The sequence below is a fragment of the Dipodomys merriami genome, unplaced genomic scaffold (assembly GCF_024711535.1).
Source record: "Dipodomys merriami isolate MVZ:Mamm:240054 unplaced genomic scaffold, mDipMer1.0.p SCAF_4, whole genome shotgun sequence".
In the NCBI taxonomy this organism is placed as follows: Eukaryota; Metazoa; Chordata; class Mammalia; order Rodentia; family Heteromyidae; genus Dipodomys; species Dipodomys merriami.
In genome coordinates, this window is record NW_027205603.1 from 66848396 (window position 1) to 66863257 (window position 14862).

Below are 14862 nucleotides of genomic sequence, written 5' to 3' on the forward strand. Positions count from 1 at the left end.
TAGTGAGGAACCAGATATTTGTGTTTGTGATAGTGTAAGTTTTTATGGATATTAGTTGAGCTTGTAAAGAGAGTTATTTAAATGACATACGTTGTCTATGAGTAACAAGTACTGAGAGAAAATTTCTTTATGTGCTTATTTGTGTTGTACACCATTTTTGCTTCCTTGTAAGGTATGGCTTGCCAGTGAACTTCCAAGCAATGCTACTTCAGCCTAATAAGAAGACAATGAAAAAACTGAGAGAAGTATTATATGAATTGTACAAACATCTAGACAGCAGTGCAGCAGCTATTATTGATGTAAGTACTTATTAGATAGCCTGGGAGAGCAGGAATTAGAATGACAGAAACAAATTATTGGAATATTATACAGTCACTTCTGCTGCCTCCAGTGGTGGAACGCTGAGCTGGCAGGTGGGCTCTAGGTGTAGAGGCATGCTCAGGAGAAGCTCTGTGGGTGTAGACACATGCGCAGGTGGAGGCTCTGTGGGTTAGAGGCATGAGCGCAGGTGGAGGCTCTGGAGAGGCACAGGAGGGAGAAGGTCATGTGAGTCTGCCCTCCTTCCTCACCCAGAATTATGGAGAGTTGTTGAGAAAGCAAGCTCTTTGCACACCTATAGTAGACAAAACATCTTGTGTCTTGAGTAATCATTGTCATTACCAAAGAATGTAGCAAAGATAGAACATGGCGGACCATCAGGCTCTAAACAAAACTAAAGTCATAGCCATAGATCATCTAATGTGAAAGCTTTATCAAGAAGCTCTGAATATGTTTGATATTCTTGCTAAGTTTGTGAATTGCCTGGAAATGAGCTATTAGTGAGGAAATACATATCTCATAATTTAGAAGAGATTTTGGATGAAATTTAGCATTTAGGTATGGGACTCAAACAGAAACAATAGTCAAAAACTGAGCCATTAGTCAACAGTCCCAAAGTTGAAGTTATAGGAAATAGGCTTTCAAGCCCAAGCACAACTTCAAAGATAAAAATGTCCTTCTTAGCCTCTTAGATCACCCTGACTAGCCAGGGATTAAAAGAATTCTCTCAAAAGACATTGAAGGAGAAAGCCATCAAAGCTTTAGGGGACCAGATGTTGTTGGTAAATTTTCCTAATAGAAAAAATAGACTTTTCTTCAATTGTAAGTGCTGTCATTTCTGTGTATAAAGAATTCCAGGAGCTTTGGGATAGTGTCATTATGAATTCAACGAATGAGGAGCAACTTAAACAATACCTGAAGCGACAGACTGTTTCTTCCATGCTTGAATCTAGACCAAAAAAAGTAGCCCCAATTCATGGAAGAAAAAAAAAGCTAGTTTCACAGAAAAACTGATTGTTTAAATGTGCTCATAATGAAGTTGGACACCAGTGGCTCATGCCTGTAATCCTAGCTACTTAGGAGGCTGAGATTGTTTTAAGTCCAGGCAGATAAATCTTCAAGTCTGTTATTTCCACTCAACCAACATAAAGCCGAACTAGATGTGTGGCACAAATGGTAAGGTGCTAGCCATGAGAGAAAGAACCAAGTGAGAGCAACAGGCCCTAACTTCAAGTCCCAGTACTGAAACAAGAAAAAGAAGGGGGAAAAAAGACTCATAATGAACACTTGGTCAGGGTGCTGAAAGATTACTCAGATATTATCCTTGGCCAAAGAGGACACTTGTCCTGGAACAAAGCTACAAAGGCATAATTGAGATCTTGTTGATATTTGGGGTTAGATGACCCACTGTCTTTCCATCTGCTTCTCAGGAGAGAACAGCGGAGAGGAACAGTCCAGTTTTCAGAACCAGTGTGGATCACAGAACACAAAGCTTATTTTAACCGAGTAGGCAGGGAAGAAATATGATAGCTCTGTTCACCTTCTGTCACTACTTGGGAGAAAGGCACTTGGCATGGCAGGAGGGTGTCTTTGCTATTTCTCTCTACTAAATGGTTTCTGGTTCCATTTTTCCTCCGTATTACTTGAAATCAAGTTGGCAGATAGTCTTGAGTGCCACATTGTTTTATTCCAAAAGAACATTTATAATTAGAAGAAAAAGACTATACACAAAAAGGATAGTGAATATGTATCATGGTAATGATGCTTAATCATGGTATGTAATCATTGCTTTGAGGTTCTGAGGTAAAATTAGCAAGTAATTTATTTTTACTCTTACATACTATTGATAGTTGTGCTTTGCTTCATGCTATTTCTAGAAACCCATTGGGACCTTACTATTTAATGTATCAGATGTTTATAGTTTCAGAACTCCTGAAACAACTAGGCCACTAGTTTTCAAAACCTATAAATTTCAGAAAGGAAGAAAATACATAGTTATTTTAATTCTACTGGATGGATATGTGTGTGTGTCTGTATACGTGTGTATGTGCATGTGCGCACACTCGCATGTGCGTATGTGAGTGCTCACTTGTACTGGGGCTTAAACTTGGGGCCTGGGTACTGTCCCATCACTTTTCACTCAATGCTGATGCTCTGCCACTTGAACCACAGCTCTACTTCAGCTTTTTGGTGATTAATTGTAGATAAAAGTCTCATGAACTTTCCTGCTTGAGCTGGTTTCTAACCACGATCCTCAGATCTCAGAGCCTCTTGAGTAGCTAGGATTACAGGTATGAGCCACTGGCTCCTCGCCTAAACTATCATTTTTCTAAAGTGGTTTTTAAACAAAAGAATATCTAAAAAGTATATGTGCTCTCTGTTGCTGCTATTCCACCTTATAGTAAACGTTTATATATTTAATTAAAGGTACATTACTGATTTTTTTTTCTTCTTAGGATGATAGTATTCTACACATGCATTGATTGCTTAGAACCCATTCCTGAAAGTATGAATAAAATATCAGGCCAAACTCTTTGATACATAGTTTCCACTTGTCAGTTCTTAGGCTATTGTAAGTGTCACATTTAAAACCATAGTTGGCTTATTTTAATACATTTGTAAGCCTTGTACATCCTTAACCAAGTGTCTGTCCTAAACCTGAGAATTAAGAATGATTTTTTTTGTAGTAGTCAACAAAAAGGACAAAAGGTTCATGTGGGTTTTGGAGTCAAGAGTTTGAATCTGGCTTGCTGCTCACTGTTTTCTAGAAGTGAATAGCCTTCAGGGATTGCTTCCATTCTTGCAGAATGGAGACAGTGCCTAACTTTGGTTAAATCAGCATCAGTACATAAATTTAGCCCAGAATAGGTGTTCAAAGGTAAATGATAATGCTTATTTTTTCCAAGTTATTTAAGTACATGAATGGCTTTCCTGATTTTTCCATAGGCTCCTATGGACATTCCTGGCTTGAACCTGAGTCAACAAGAATACTACCCCTATGTGTACTATAAGATCGACTGCAACTTGCTGGAATTCAAGTAAAGATGAGCTCCTCCCCAGACAATCCTGACCTCGTGTTGGTGTATACTAACAGACAGGTTGCAGTATGACAGTACTTTTTACCCTCTTAGCTTTTGCTTGCTCCTTACCCTCTCCCTTGGTGAGTTCTCCCACAGTGGTCCTTAGCTCAGTGTTTTCTTTTTAAAAGAGAAATACATATTGTTTCTTTTTATTGATCAGGTCTGTAAATGTGTACTAAAAAAATCAAGAGTTTATTTATAAACAGAATAGTTTATTTAAAGAGCAGGTCGTTTCTTCACCGATGTTGTGATATGCATTAATTCCATTTGTTATCATTGTGCACAAAAGCCTTGTTTACAAGGGAATGGTGTAAACATACCATGTTGTTCATTGTGTTTAGTGGACATAGTTGTTTAATAGTTACAGAATTGTGATGTAAAGAAATGTGACAATATTCAGGTATGTGCTTTCTGAATGTTTCAAATTAAAACCTATAAGCACTGTCAACACCCACAGGAGAAAATAAAATTACCTGTGCAAAGGTGTATTGTGGTGTGTGTGACTTAAGAAGATTATAGTTCACTGTGAGAGTTTAAATAAACGATGTTATGGCTAACATGCTATGGTATTTTTCAGGATTTTGCTACATGCTCAGGTGTGAATGTTTGTATCTGACTTGTGTATGATTTAATTGTGCCAAAACTTGGGTCAGAGTACAAATCTGGAGACTGTTTTTCAATACATAGTGTGTATTGACATTTGGACCCTAGACTTAGTTCTCTCAAATACCAAGTAGGGGCAGTGTTGAATAGTTATAGCAGAACACAGCTTTAGCTATTTGTCTTAAGTGTTTCACATGTTTACTTTTTGAAAGTTGTGTCATTTATGGCATCGTCTGAAAGTACAGACATTGCCAGCCTTTGCTTTGGAACCTCTGAACTCAATGGCTTAGTGTTGGAAGGAGCTGCTGCCGCTGTTGCTGCTGTTGGTTCTTCTTTTATGGGAGTACCGGGCTTGAACTCAGCCTCATACTCTTGCTTGGCTTTTTCTGTTTAAGACTAGTGCTCTACCACTTGAGCCACAATTCTACTTCCAGCTCTTTGCTGGTTAATTTAAGATAAGAATGACATAAATTTGTCTGCCCAGGCTGGTTATGAACCACTATCCTCAGATCTCAGCCTACATGGCTAGGATGACAGATATGTACCACCAATGCCTGGTTACAAGAAGCTTTTAAAGTAGGGTTTGTGTCCGTGCTACAATACTGTGTATCCAGTTTTGGAAATATGAGTACTGCTATAAACTCGGTCATATTCCCTTAAGAAAATTAGCTTTCCAAGTTCTTTTCATTTCAGAACTTTATATTATTATCTCATAAGTAATTACTAGCTTCAAGTACAAATGTCTGCAAAGTAGAACATGAATGACATTCTTTGTCCCTGTATAATTTCCACCTCCTAAGGGAAGTTTGCTCATACTTCTGTTATGTAACATTATCCATCCATGCATCTTACTATCGACCTTCTTCTCTCCTGCTTCCCTCCTGACTTTGTTTCTTCCTTTCCTTCTGTTCCTTCTCCCCTTTTTCACTCTCACACAAAGTTTGCTTTTAATAAAAATAGAATCAAGAAATGGATGTGTGGCTTGAGGCTTGAGCAAAAAAGCTCAGCAATGGTGTAAGGCCCTGAGTTCAAGCCTCATTACATGCACGTGTTCATGCATACATGCATGCATGCACACACACACACACACACACACACACACAATCACACGCACACACACACACATAATCACATGCAGAATCATAGTAAACACGTTCTGTCATTTGCTCTTTAGCTTGCTAGTATGTCCAAGATAGCTATATGTGTCAGTGTGGCTAGAGCTACCTCTTTGCTTTGACTGGCCACATGGTGTTCCATCACATGTCTATGGCATAATGATTTAACCAGTGATGGGTGTTTTTAGTTTTGCTCTTTATTGAGCATGCTTGCACAGATCTCTGTGTACTTGTAGTATCCTGTAAGCCTAGAATTTGTAGGGCCAAGAGGAAGTTTTGTTTTGCTTTGTTTGTCAGTCATGGGGTTGAACTTGGGGCCTGGGCACTGTCTTTGAGCACTTTTGCTCAAGGCTAGCACTCTACCACATTGAGCCACAGTGGCACTTGCAGTTTTCTGGTGGTTAGAGATAAGAGTTTCATAGACTTTCCTGTGTAAGCTGGCTTTGAACTGTGATACTCAGATCTCAGACTCCTAAGTAGTTGGATTACAGGCCTGAGCCACCAGAGCCCAGCACCAGGAGGTATTTTTAGTTAAAATTTGATACACTGCCAAGCTAGTTATTGTTCAGAATTCTAATTACAGACATGTTAGGAATGTAGTTTTGTTTTTAGTTTGCTTTAGACAGAAGTTGAAGATCTGTAGTTTTGATATCAGAATATTTTTTCCTTTGTCTTCTTTTGCAAGTGTTATTTGAGCCTTAGTGTGTCTTAAGATGGAGATAATCATAGGGGGAATGTGTTTGACAGGAAGTGACTGGTAGGCCCACAAGCTGACATGGTAGATTGTATGTAGCCCTCACAACTATTTGGATGCAATAGATAGGGACCATATCAGTCTAGAATCCCAGTGTGTTTGCAGGTGTGGCCCTTTCACTGAAGGTTTCATCAGGGACACAATACAGCAAAAGGGTTGGGGCCTGGCTCTGGAGCAGACCCCAGCCCAGCCCTGTGACTGCTGAGGCCTGTGTCCTGGGCAGAGTGAGCTCTGCATCCCAGGCTCTCTTTTGAGGAACTTGTGTTCTGTCTCCATTAGAGATGGATGGATGGTTAGAGGTGTTGGAATGAGTAAATGACTCCATATGCCCAGCAAGGGTATTAGTGGTGCCTGCTGAAAGCTCAGTACATGTATTTACAATTCTTGAGTACATGGGATTCTTTTTTGCTATTTTAAGTGTGATAAATTCAAAGCACTTATAGAGTCTGGAGATTTTTAGAAAAGAGTAATTATGTGTAGATAAATAGAATTTGTGACTGTGACACTAAAATATTAAAGCAGTTTTTGAATGTCGTTGAGCTTCAGTATATATTGAATTATTTATGCTATTCCTGGTGGCCGCCATTCTTGGCAAAGGACTGGTCCTATTCACTTGCCTTACCAAAGAGACTGACTCTTGGTTCTCCTGGATGGAGCTCAGATAACTTTTGAGACTCGTTAAACATTTAGAGATCTTCACATCACTGCCTCAGCCTTTCCCTGTTTGTGATGGAAACCAGTTCCTGTTTTACATAGATCAGGGTCAAAGAAAGCTAAGTGCTTTCATGGCTAAAAGTCATAATTTTTTCCTTTTTAAACATTAACTTCAGTTAGCAAGATGTATTTGATGTATCTTGATCAGTCACCCTTCCATTCCTCTCCTTCCTTGCCCCTCCCTCTTCCCAGACCAATCTCAAGCTTCTTGTTCCATTTTTCACACAGGTATATAGGTAATTTTGATTCCCCCTCCCCTTCTCCACTCATCCTCTCCCCAACAAACTTTAATTTTGTGTGTACAGTGCCTGGGATCGAACCCAGACCCTCATATAAACTAGGAAACTGCTTTGTCACCGTGCTGTACTTTCTAGCCCCAAAATTTGGGCTCACAAGTTTTGAGGCAGTTGAATTTGATCCTAAGATGTCTGGCTGCTGGGTTCCTCATATTGTAACCACCTTTGTCCACCAGGTGCTGTATGAGCCAGTCAGACACACCTTTAACCTTTGTCCAAGCTAGACAGTGATAAAAGGTAGATTGGGGAATGAATAATCAGATAATATGTTGTGTTTGTATTTGGCAGGAGCCCAGAACATGTCTTTGACAATAGGTGACATTATGTCCAGTTGCTGCATGCTAATTTTACTAACCTACATTAATTTTACTAACCTACATTTCCTGCCTCTCATGACTCCTGTAGTTGTGCTTAAGCAGAAACTCTTTGTGGAATATATTCTACATGGTTTTTTGAATGAATATATATGGTAGTTCCTTTAAAACAATGCTTTGTGCATATATGTTCAGCAATGTGAATTTTTACTTGCTCATGGTTCAAAATTATAGCCCCTAATGTTGGAAATAAAATGTAAGAAATTACTCTAGATGTGAAGGGTTGTTCCTTCATTCTCGGCTACCTTTTTATTTTAAGAAGGAATCAACGTAACATTCATAAGGTTACAAATCATATTACAGCTTACAATTAAAATGTTCTCTACTTTGTGTCTATGTGTATGAGAGAGAGAGAGAGAGAGAGAGAGAGAGAGAGAGAGAGTCCTGAAACTTGAACTTAGCCTGGATGCTGTCTCTGAGACTTTTTTGCTCAAGGCTAGAGCTCTAACACTTGAGCCACAGCTCCATTTCTGGCTTTTTGGTTGTTAATTGGAGATAAAAGTCTCAGGGACTGTCCTGCCCAGCTGGCTTCCAACTGTGATCCTCAGATTTTATCCTTCTGAATAGGATTACAGGCGTGAGCCACTGGCACCCAGCCCTTCCCTGCTTTTAGAAAAAAGTTTATAACATTATGTTCTAGAGCGAGAAAATCTGGAAAAGATTTCTACTTTAGTACTTTAGTACTTGTCTTCATTAATGTAAACTTATTCACAGTCTTTATCTTTCTAGTATCGATAGCATTTGATCCCTTAATATCTGAATATAATGCTGGCTTTTTTTTTTTACAAGAAGGATTATGGCATACTGGATCCATTTCATTCACCCGCAGATTTACTTTTATAATATTTGTAGATCTGAGCCCCAAGACCTGTGAGAGGGAAAGGGACCAGAGTAAAACCATGGCATCATTTAACAGTCAGAGATTGTCTGCTGGGATTGGTTAGCTCTACAGAGAAGAGGAGGAGAAGCAGGACAGCCAGAAATTGTCACGATAATGGAAGAAGAAACAAAAGCTTTGAGACAACGCAGAAGGACGTTTCCTGACAGTTGCTTAACACAGAAATTGGTTATGTCCAACATGGAGAATTTAATAAAAATGCAGATTCATTACTGAACTCCACAGAGAGGTGGTTTATAGTCTTGAGTCAATCTGAGAAATAATCTACCTTCTGTTTTGTGGTACTGGGGACTGAATTTAGGGATTCCAGTTGTACTGCATAAGCCATACTCAGCCCTTTTGACTTTAGTTTGTTTTTTAAGTAGGCTCTCAACCTCACACTTTTGCCTTGACTAGCCATGACCTAAATAGCTTGGATTATAGGCATGAATTACCATGCCAAGCTTGCCTATGAGATAGGGTTTTGCTGTAGCCTCCTCTCTCAACCTCTTGAATGATCTGTACTTAAAACATATATAGAAGAGAACCTGTTGATAGTGCTCAGCCAGTTATAAAGATTCTTTCTCCAAATCGCAGAATGGCCACCGACTTTTTTTTTGGTCCAGTCGTGGGGCCTGAACTCTGGGCCCTGGGTGCTGTCCCTCAGCTCTTCAGCTCAAGGCTAGCACTCTACCACTTGAGCCACAGCACCACTTCCGGCTTTTTTCTTTTTGCTTATGTGGTGCTGAGGAATTGAACCCACTGAGCCACCTTCCCAGCCTCCTGGCCATTGACTTTGTGAGCACCTTGAGGCCTTCTTCAAATAGCTATTCTTGTCTGTATAACAGACACTTGATACACTCACCATGCTATTGAGTTTTCTAATGTGTCACCTGTGAAGTCCCCATGTCATTCACTATTCTGCCTCAGCAGAAGCAGATGGCCTCACTCCTAAGACAGGCAACAACAATTGTCCACAGTGATTGTCACATTTTTTATGTTTTGAGAATCCATATAGTCTGATTTATCACAGCTTATGAAATGTAGAACAACCAGACTTCTAAAGAATTGTAGATATGAGGACACCAAGGAAAAGGTGAAATAGTGGCCATAAACATTACTTTCGTTGATGTCAAAGGAAGGAATAAACTATTTATTATAAGGCCTTAAACTTGAAAGTGGTCATAAAACCAGAAGATGGACAGAACACTCTAGAAGATCAGATTCTTTCTCTTCCCCCCCCCCCCCCCCCCCCCCAGTCATGTTGCTTGAGCCTGGGCACTGTCCCTGAGCATTTCTGCTCAACATTAGCACTTTTACCACTTTGAGCCACAGCACTATTTCCAGTTTTTTGGTGGCTAATTGGGTCCTGCTGGGGCTGGCTTTGAACCATGAGCCTCAGATCTCAGTGTCCTGAGTAGCTAGGATTACAAGCATGAGCCACCATTGCCCCCGCAGATCAGATTCTGAGAGCTGCTTTCATATATGTTGCCACTGTCTAGGTTGTGGTTCTTTTTCATCAATGACAATTGCAGTATTTAATATTTAGGTATATATTTAGACTGATTCTGAGAGCATCAGTATGGGTTTTATGTGTTTTTAGAAGCATAAAGTCACTTGCTTTTGAAACTAAAATTGACAATACATTCTATGGCTTACCACAAGGGGGCACTTGGGTGCCGTTGAAAAGCAAACAGGCAAGTTTCTTGCCCTGTCTTCCCCTTAAGTTTGAAGTCAATTTAGAGAAGTCCACTCTGTAGACTTGATGTGGAATGTTTTGTTACAAATGTATTAATATATATAAAGTTCTCAGAAAACAGCTGACTCACTGTGTGTGTGTGTGTGTGTGTGTGTGTGTGTGTGTGTGTGTGTGTGTGTGTGTGTGTGTGTGTGTGTGTGTGTGTGTGTGTGTGTGTGTGTGTGTGTTGGTGTATATATAGAACCCAGACACCTTTCAGCAGACTGGTGCTGGCAAAGATAAAATGAAAAAGATAGCCAGGCACTGTGATCCTAGCTAATCATGAAGCTGAGATCTGAAGATCACAGTTCAAAGCCAGCCCCAGCAGGAAAGTCCGTGAAACTTTCCTCAAGAGCACTCATCTTGAGCTAAAGAGCTAAGGGACAGTGCCCAGGCCCAGAGTTCAAACCCCATGACCGACAAAAAAAAAAAAAAAAAAAAGATAATCAGTGTGTGGTGGCACACATCTATAATCCCAGCTACTCTGGAGGTGGAAATGGGGTGATTGTGATCTGAGCAAAAGTGTTGGACTATATTTGAAAAATGAAGTAAAAGTAAAAGGGCTGGGAGTATGGTTTAAGAGAACTTGCTTCGAAAGTGTGAGGGACCTGAGTTTAATCTTAAAACAGATGTATGCTGTGTACTTTGTATGCATGTATACCCTTTCATTAGCTGCTAGTGGCTGAGCATGCTGTGAATTTGACTTTGCTTTCAGGCTGATCAACCAGAAAGGCACATATCTTCATGGAGCTTACAGCCTAGTCATTTGGTAGCAGCCATATTAGAGAAGATACAAACTTGGCAACCCCAGATTATCAAAAGGATTGTTCTGATCTCTGAAGTTTGAAGTCTAAAAAACATTTTTTTTTTCCAATTCTGACCAGGCAGTAGATCTGGTTGAACAGTATCCAAAAGAACTTTTTGCAGTGATGGACTTCATGTATCTTTGCTACTCATTGTGATGGCCTATAGTCACATGGAGTGGTGGATCACTTGCAGTGTGGCTCATGTGACTGAGGAATGGGTCATTTAGTGTAATTAGCTGTGTCTGGAAAGTGGCTTCCTTGGACAGTTCGGGTTTAGTTGGTCAGCCAGGGTGATAGTCTCTATAGTCTCCATATCCCTTGGCTCCCTCCTCCCCCTCATAACTGGAAGATCCAGCCTAGCTTCTGTTTGCTTTTATTGCGAGATTGCGATTTCCCAACAAGCTGAGAAGTGAGGAGAGAAGAGAATTGCTCTGAATCATTGTGGATGAGCCTCAGATTGCTACACAGCATTCTCTTTGATCACAAAAGGCACTCCACACACTTTGTGCCTTTATGTGATGAGGATAAACCAGTTGCAATATTGAAAGATGGAAAGCTGGCTTTGATGGGAAATATTGAATCAGCAGAATTGAAAACACAGCTGTGTGGTTCTAATGGAAGCATAATTTCCTCCATCAGCGCTCACTTAGCGTCCATTGTATGCTGCGCACTGGCTCTGCCAGGCTCCAGGGAGACTTGAAGGAGATGCTCAGCACACATTCTTGAAAGACACTGTCACTACTGACAGGAGCTGAAGAGCTTAGCTTCCTTAAATGGTGAAGCAGTTAGGGCATGGAGCTGATGAATTTAATAAGTGTCCTCAGGAAGAGGCACTCTGTAAAGCAGGAAAGCCAAGAGGATATGCTCTGTGACTGGCGTGTGGGCGTGGCTCACTTCGCTCTGAGCCCCTGGACACTACTCTGTCTGATGAAGGGAGGTGGAGTCAGAGCCAAGCTCTTTGCCTGCAACCTGGCACTCCTATTCTTAGCTGTTCATCTCTCCTTTGCCCCTATCGCAGGGAGCATTCTGGAACCTCCTTCCTTCCTTCTGGCCTCTCCTTTGCTATCTCTGTTGTCTGAATGTCTTCTCAGTGTGCATGGCAGCACCCCAACATGGCTGCCGTGTCCCCAGCTGCTCTCTGCTCACCTTCAGTTCACCCTTGCTGCAGCAGAGCAGAGTCTGGTCAGACCCAGAATAAAGACCCTTTGTTCAAATTGGATTTTCCCTCATTTAAACTCAGCTTCTGTGTGCTTTCTGAAGGCAGGATGTTGTTTAATGTTTGTTTCTTTAGTTTTTTATTTGATGGGACTCTCTTAGACTGGGGAATTGGGCCATGGATCTTTGCTAGGAATGTGCCAAGAGGCTGCTTTTCTCTCTGACACCCTTTTGGAGTTGGCCAATGTGGCCAGTAGACCTGAGCTTCTACAGAGTATGAGTATGGGCAACATTATCTCCTGTGGTTTTTCGTCTGTACCGCAAAGATACTTGTGATCATGCATAGGATCAAACCCCAGGCACAAATTTCCTAACACAGCACAAGGCACCAGGAAGGGGTGCAGCAAGTTAACTGCTGATTTTGTTCTTAGTGTTAACTTTTAAAAGCACAGCTTTGTTTCTTGTTCACTTTTGCCTTTTATATGTGAATTTAAGTTAGTTCACATTGTATGTCTATGTAGAAGGCAGGTTCCTCATGAAAAAGCTGCCAGAACCATGGTGCACACCAGTAATTCGAACCTTGGAGAGGCTAAGATAGGAGGATTGCTACAAAGCAAGACACTATTTCAAGGAAAAAATAAACAAACAAAACAAACAAAAAAAGTCCTGCTGGAATCACATGACTACAATTTCATTCAGGAGAACTGAAACTATATTTACACACAAAAAAAAATTGGTTATGAAAGTTCAAAGCATCCATAATAGCCAAAAGTATTAACAACTCAAATGTCTATCTACTGATGGATGAATGTATAAACAAAACTTAATTTCCATGTAATGGAATATTATTTAGCCATAAAAAGAATGGGGTATTGCCACAACATAGAAACAGTGAAAGAAGCCAGACACAAAGAAGTCATGTGTAGGGCTAGGAAGCTGGCTCAGTGGAAGAATGCTTGCCTAGTATGCATGAGGCCCTGGGTTCGATTCCTCAGCACCACATAAGCAGAAAAAGCCAGAAGTGGCGCTATGACTCAAGTAGTTCAGCCTTAAGCTGAAGAGCTGAGAGTCAGTGCCCAGGCCTAAAGTTCAGGCTCCAAGACTGACCAAAAAAGAAAAAGAAATTAAAAAGGCAAGTGTTGTGTGATGTCATTTGTGTAAAATGGCAGGCAAACCCATAGATTCAGAAAGATTAGTTTTGGGAAGTACCAAAGAGAGAAGGGTTTGTAAGCAGCTGCCAGTGAGCACAGGGCTTCTTAGGAAAGTGATTAAAATGTTCTGGAATTAGATAGTAGTCATAGTGTGCAACTTTGAATGCATATTAAATGCTATTGGTACTTGAAAAGTGTGAATATCAACTGGGATGGCAGTGCATGCCTGTAATGCCAACACTTGGAAGGCTGAGGCAAGAGGATGGGTAAGTTTAAGGCTACCCTAGGCTACACAGGGAGAATCCTGGTCTTGCCTTCCCTCAAAAATTCAATAGTAACATAATAATGAAAAGAGTGAATTTCATTGTTTAGGAATTGTCAGTTTTAAAAGCCTACCAGGAATGACCTGAAACTTCTCTTAATTATTTGCTTAATATTTATGTAATTTAAAATTCTAATTTGAATTCCCTTTTATGAAAGATAAGGAGTTTGGAACCTAACGGTTATACTTACCATTTATTCTGTCAGTTGGTGCTTTTTTTTGTTTGCAGCTGCAAACCCTCCTCCCCCCAGGGCTGAGTTACAGAGTTGTTCCGGGATGGTCCATCACTCGTTCCCATGCCCACAGCCATTCCTTCCCAGCAGTCCCTGAACTGGATGCACTGGCTTAGGGTAAGTGTCTCACACTTTTCTATTATTGCTGATAGCTTGGCTGCTTTATTTATTCCACATCACCAACAACATTCCTAGATATAACTCAGCAACCACTTACTGAGGGCAGAATCCTCAGCCTCTTCGCCAATGTTGAATAGTTGCTAACTACCTAGCTCTGGGGCAGGAGCACTTTCACAAAAGGAGCCCACTACCTACAGCTTTCCTGCTAGTGGGTGAAAACTAAACACCTACCTAGCAAGAGCTTTCTGTCATGGTGACACAATACCTAAGAAAATCAACTTAAAAGAAGAAAGAGGTGGTTCTGGCCCAGGGTTTCAGCCCTTGGTTGTTTGGCTGTACTGTTTGGGGCCAGTGATAAGGTAGGACATCACAGTGGGAAGTGCATGCTGGAGCAGTGCTGCTTACCTCTTGGTGGCCAAGATGCAGAAGGAGACAGAAGGGGCTAAGGCCCCAATATCTCCTTCAAGGAGATAATTTCCTCCCATAGGCCTCACCTCCTATTGGGAGGTTTTACTGCCTCCCAATAGTTGGGGAGAAGACTTTAGCTAATAAGGGGATCATTTAAAATTTAACCTATAACATTTTATTCTGGCCCTAGCGGCCCATCTCACAATGCAAAATGCATATAGTACTCCATCTCCAAGTGACCCCCAAATCTTAACAACTCCAGCCTTGCTGGAGAGGCCAAGTTCAGAGTCTCCTCTGAGACTCAAGACAAACGGGGCTGTGAGGCTCCTATAAAAAGCAAAATACCAAATCACATACTTCCAACATGTGGTGGCTCAGGATACACATCCCCATCCACCACAGGAAAAGAATAGCAAAAAGGAGTCCAAGCTGAGTGAGATTGAAAGCCAACAGGGCAAACAGGGCTTGGGCAGCTCTGCCTCTGGATCTTTGCTGCCTTTGTACTTAGGCTGTTTGTGCTTGCTCCTTGTAGCTTTCTGCAGGCCTTCCACATTCCTGTCATTTCCATTCTCCTGGGTCTCCAGCAGCTGTAGTGTAGCTTCACTCCACCTGCAGGGACTCTGACCCCACCTCACACTGCCTGGCCTCTCAGGATTTCATTGATTTCTCTGTGGAAGCCATCATAACCCCAAAACTCTAATGTTGTCCATGCCTCCAAACCAGCATCATATGGGTGTTGCCAAGATTCATTAACCATTTCAAGGCACAGAAACAAGTTCTAGGGAAGCAATTTCTTAG

General features: G+C 41.1%; 1 protein-coding gene, 1 long non-coding RNA gene and 1 pseudogene across 4 annotated transcripts in view; all 3 read left to right on the forward strand.

Moving 5' to 3' along the window:
- Nucleotides 1-8536, forward strand: part of Atp6v1c1 (ATPase H+ transporting V1 subunit C1) — a 49380-nt gene extending 40844 nt beyond the window's left edge. Inside the window, exons 12-14 of one of the 3 annotated variants that reach the window (XM_069991182.1) lie at nucleotides 173-299; nucleotides 3265-3356; nucleotides 8084-8536. In XM_069991182.1, the coding sequence (XP_069847283.1) occupies nucleotides 173-299; nucleotides 3265-3356; nucleotides 8084-8198 (334 nt within the window). In that variant the 3' untranslated portion in view covers nucleotides 8199-8536. Of the gene's footprint in view, nucleotides 1-172; nucleotides 300-3264; nucleotides 7462-8083 lie in introns of those variants that run through there. The other 2 variants (XM_069991183.1, XM_069991184.1) reach the window with 2 other exon arrangements.
- Nucleotides 499-1689, forward strand: LOC138805528 (general transcription factor IIE subunit 2 pseudogene; annotated as a pseudogene).
- Nucleotides 8537-9368: 832 nt separating the features above from the next.
- The window catches only part of LOC138805924 (uncharacterized), a 35012-nt gene continuing 29518 nt past the window's right edge, over nucleotides 9369-14862 (forward strand). The window contains exon 1 of the long non-coding RNA XR_011365680.1: nucleotides 9369-13653. This is a non-coding gene — a long non-coding RNA (uncharacterized lncRNA). The remainder of the gene's footprint in view (nucleotides 13654-14862) is intronic.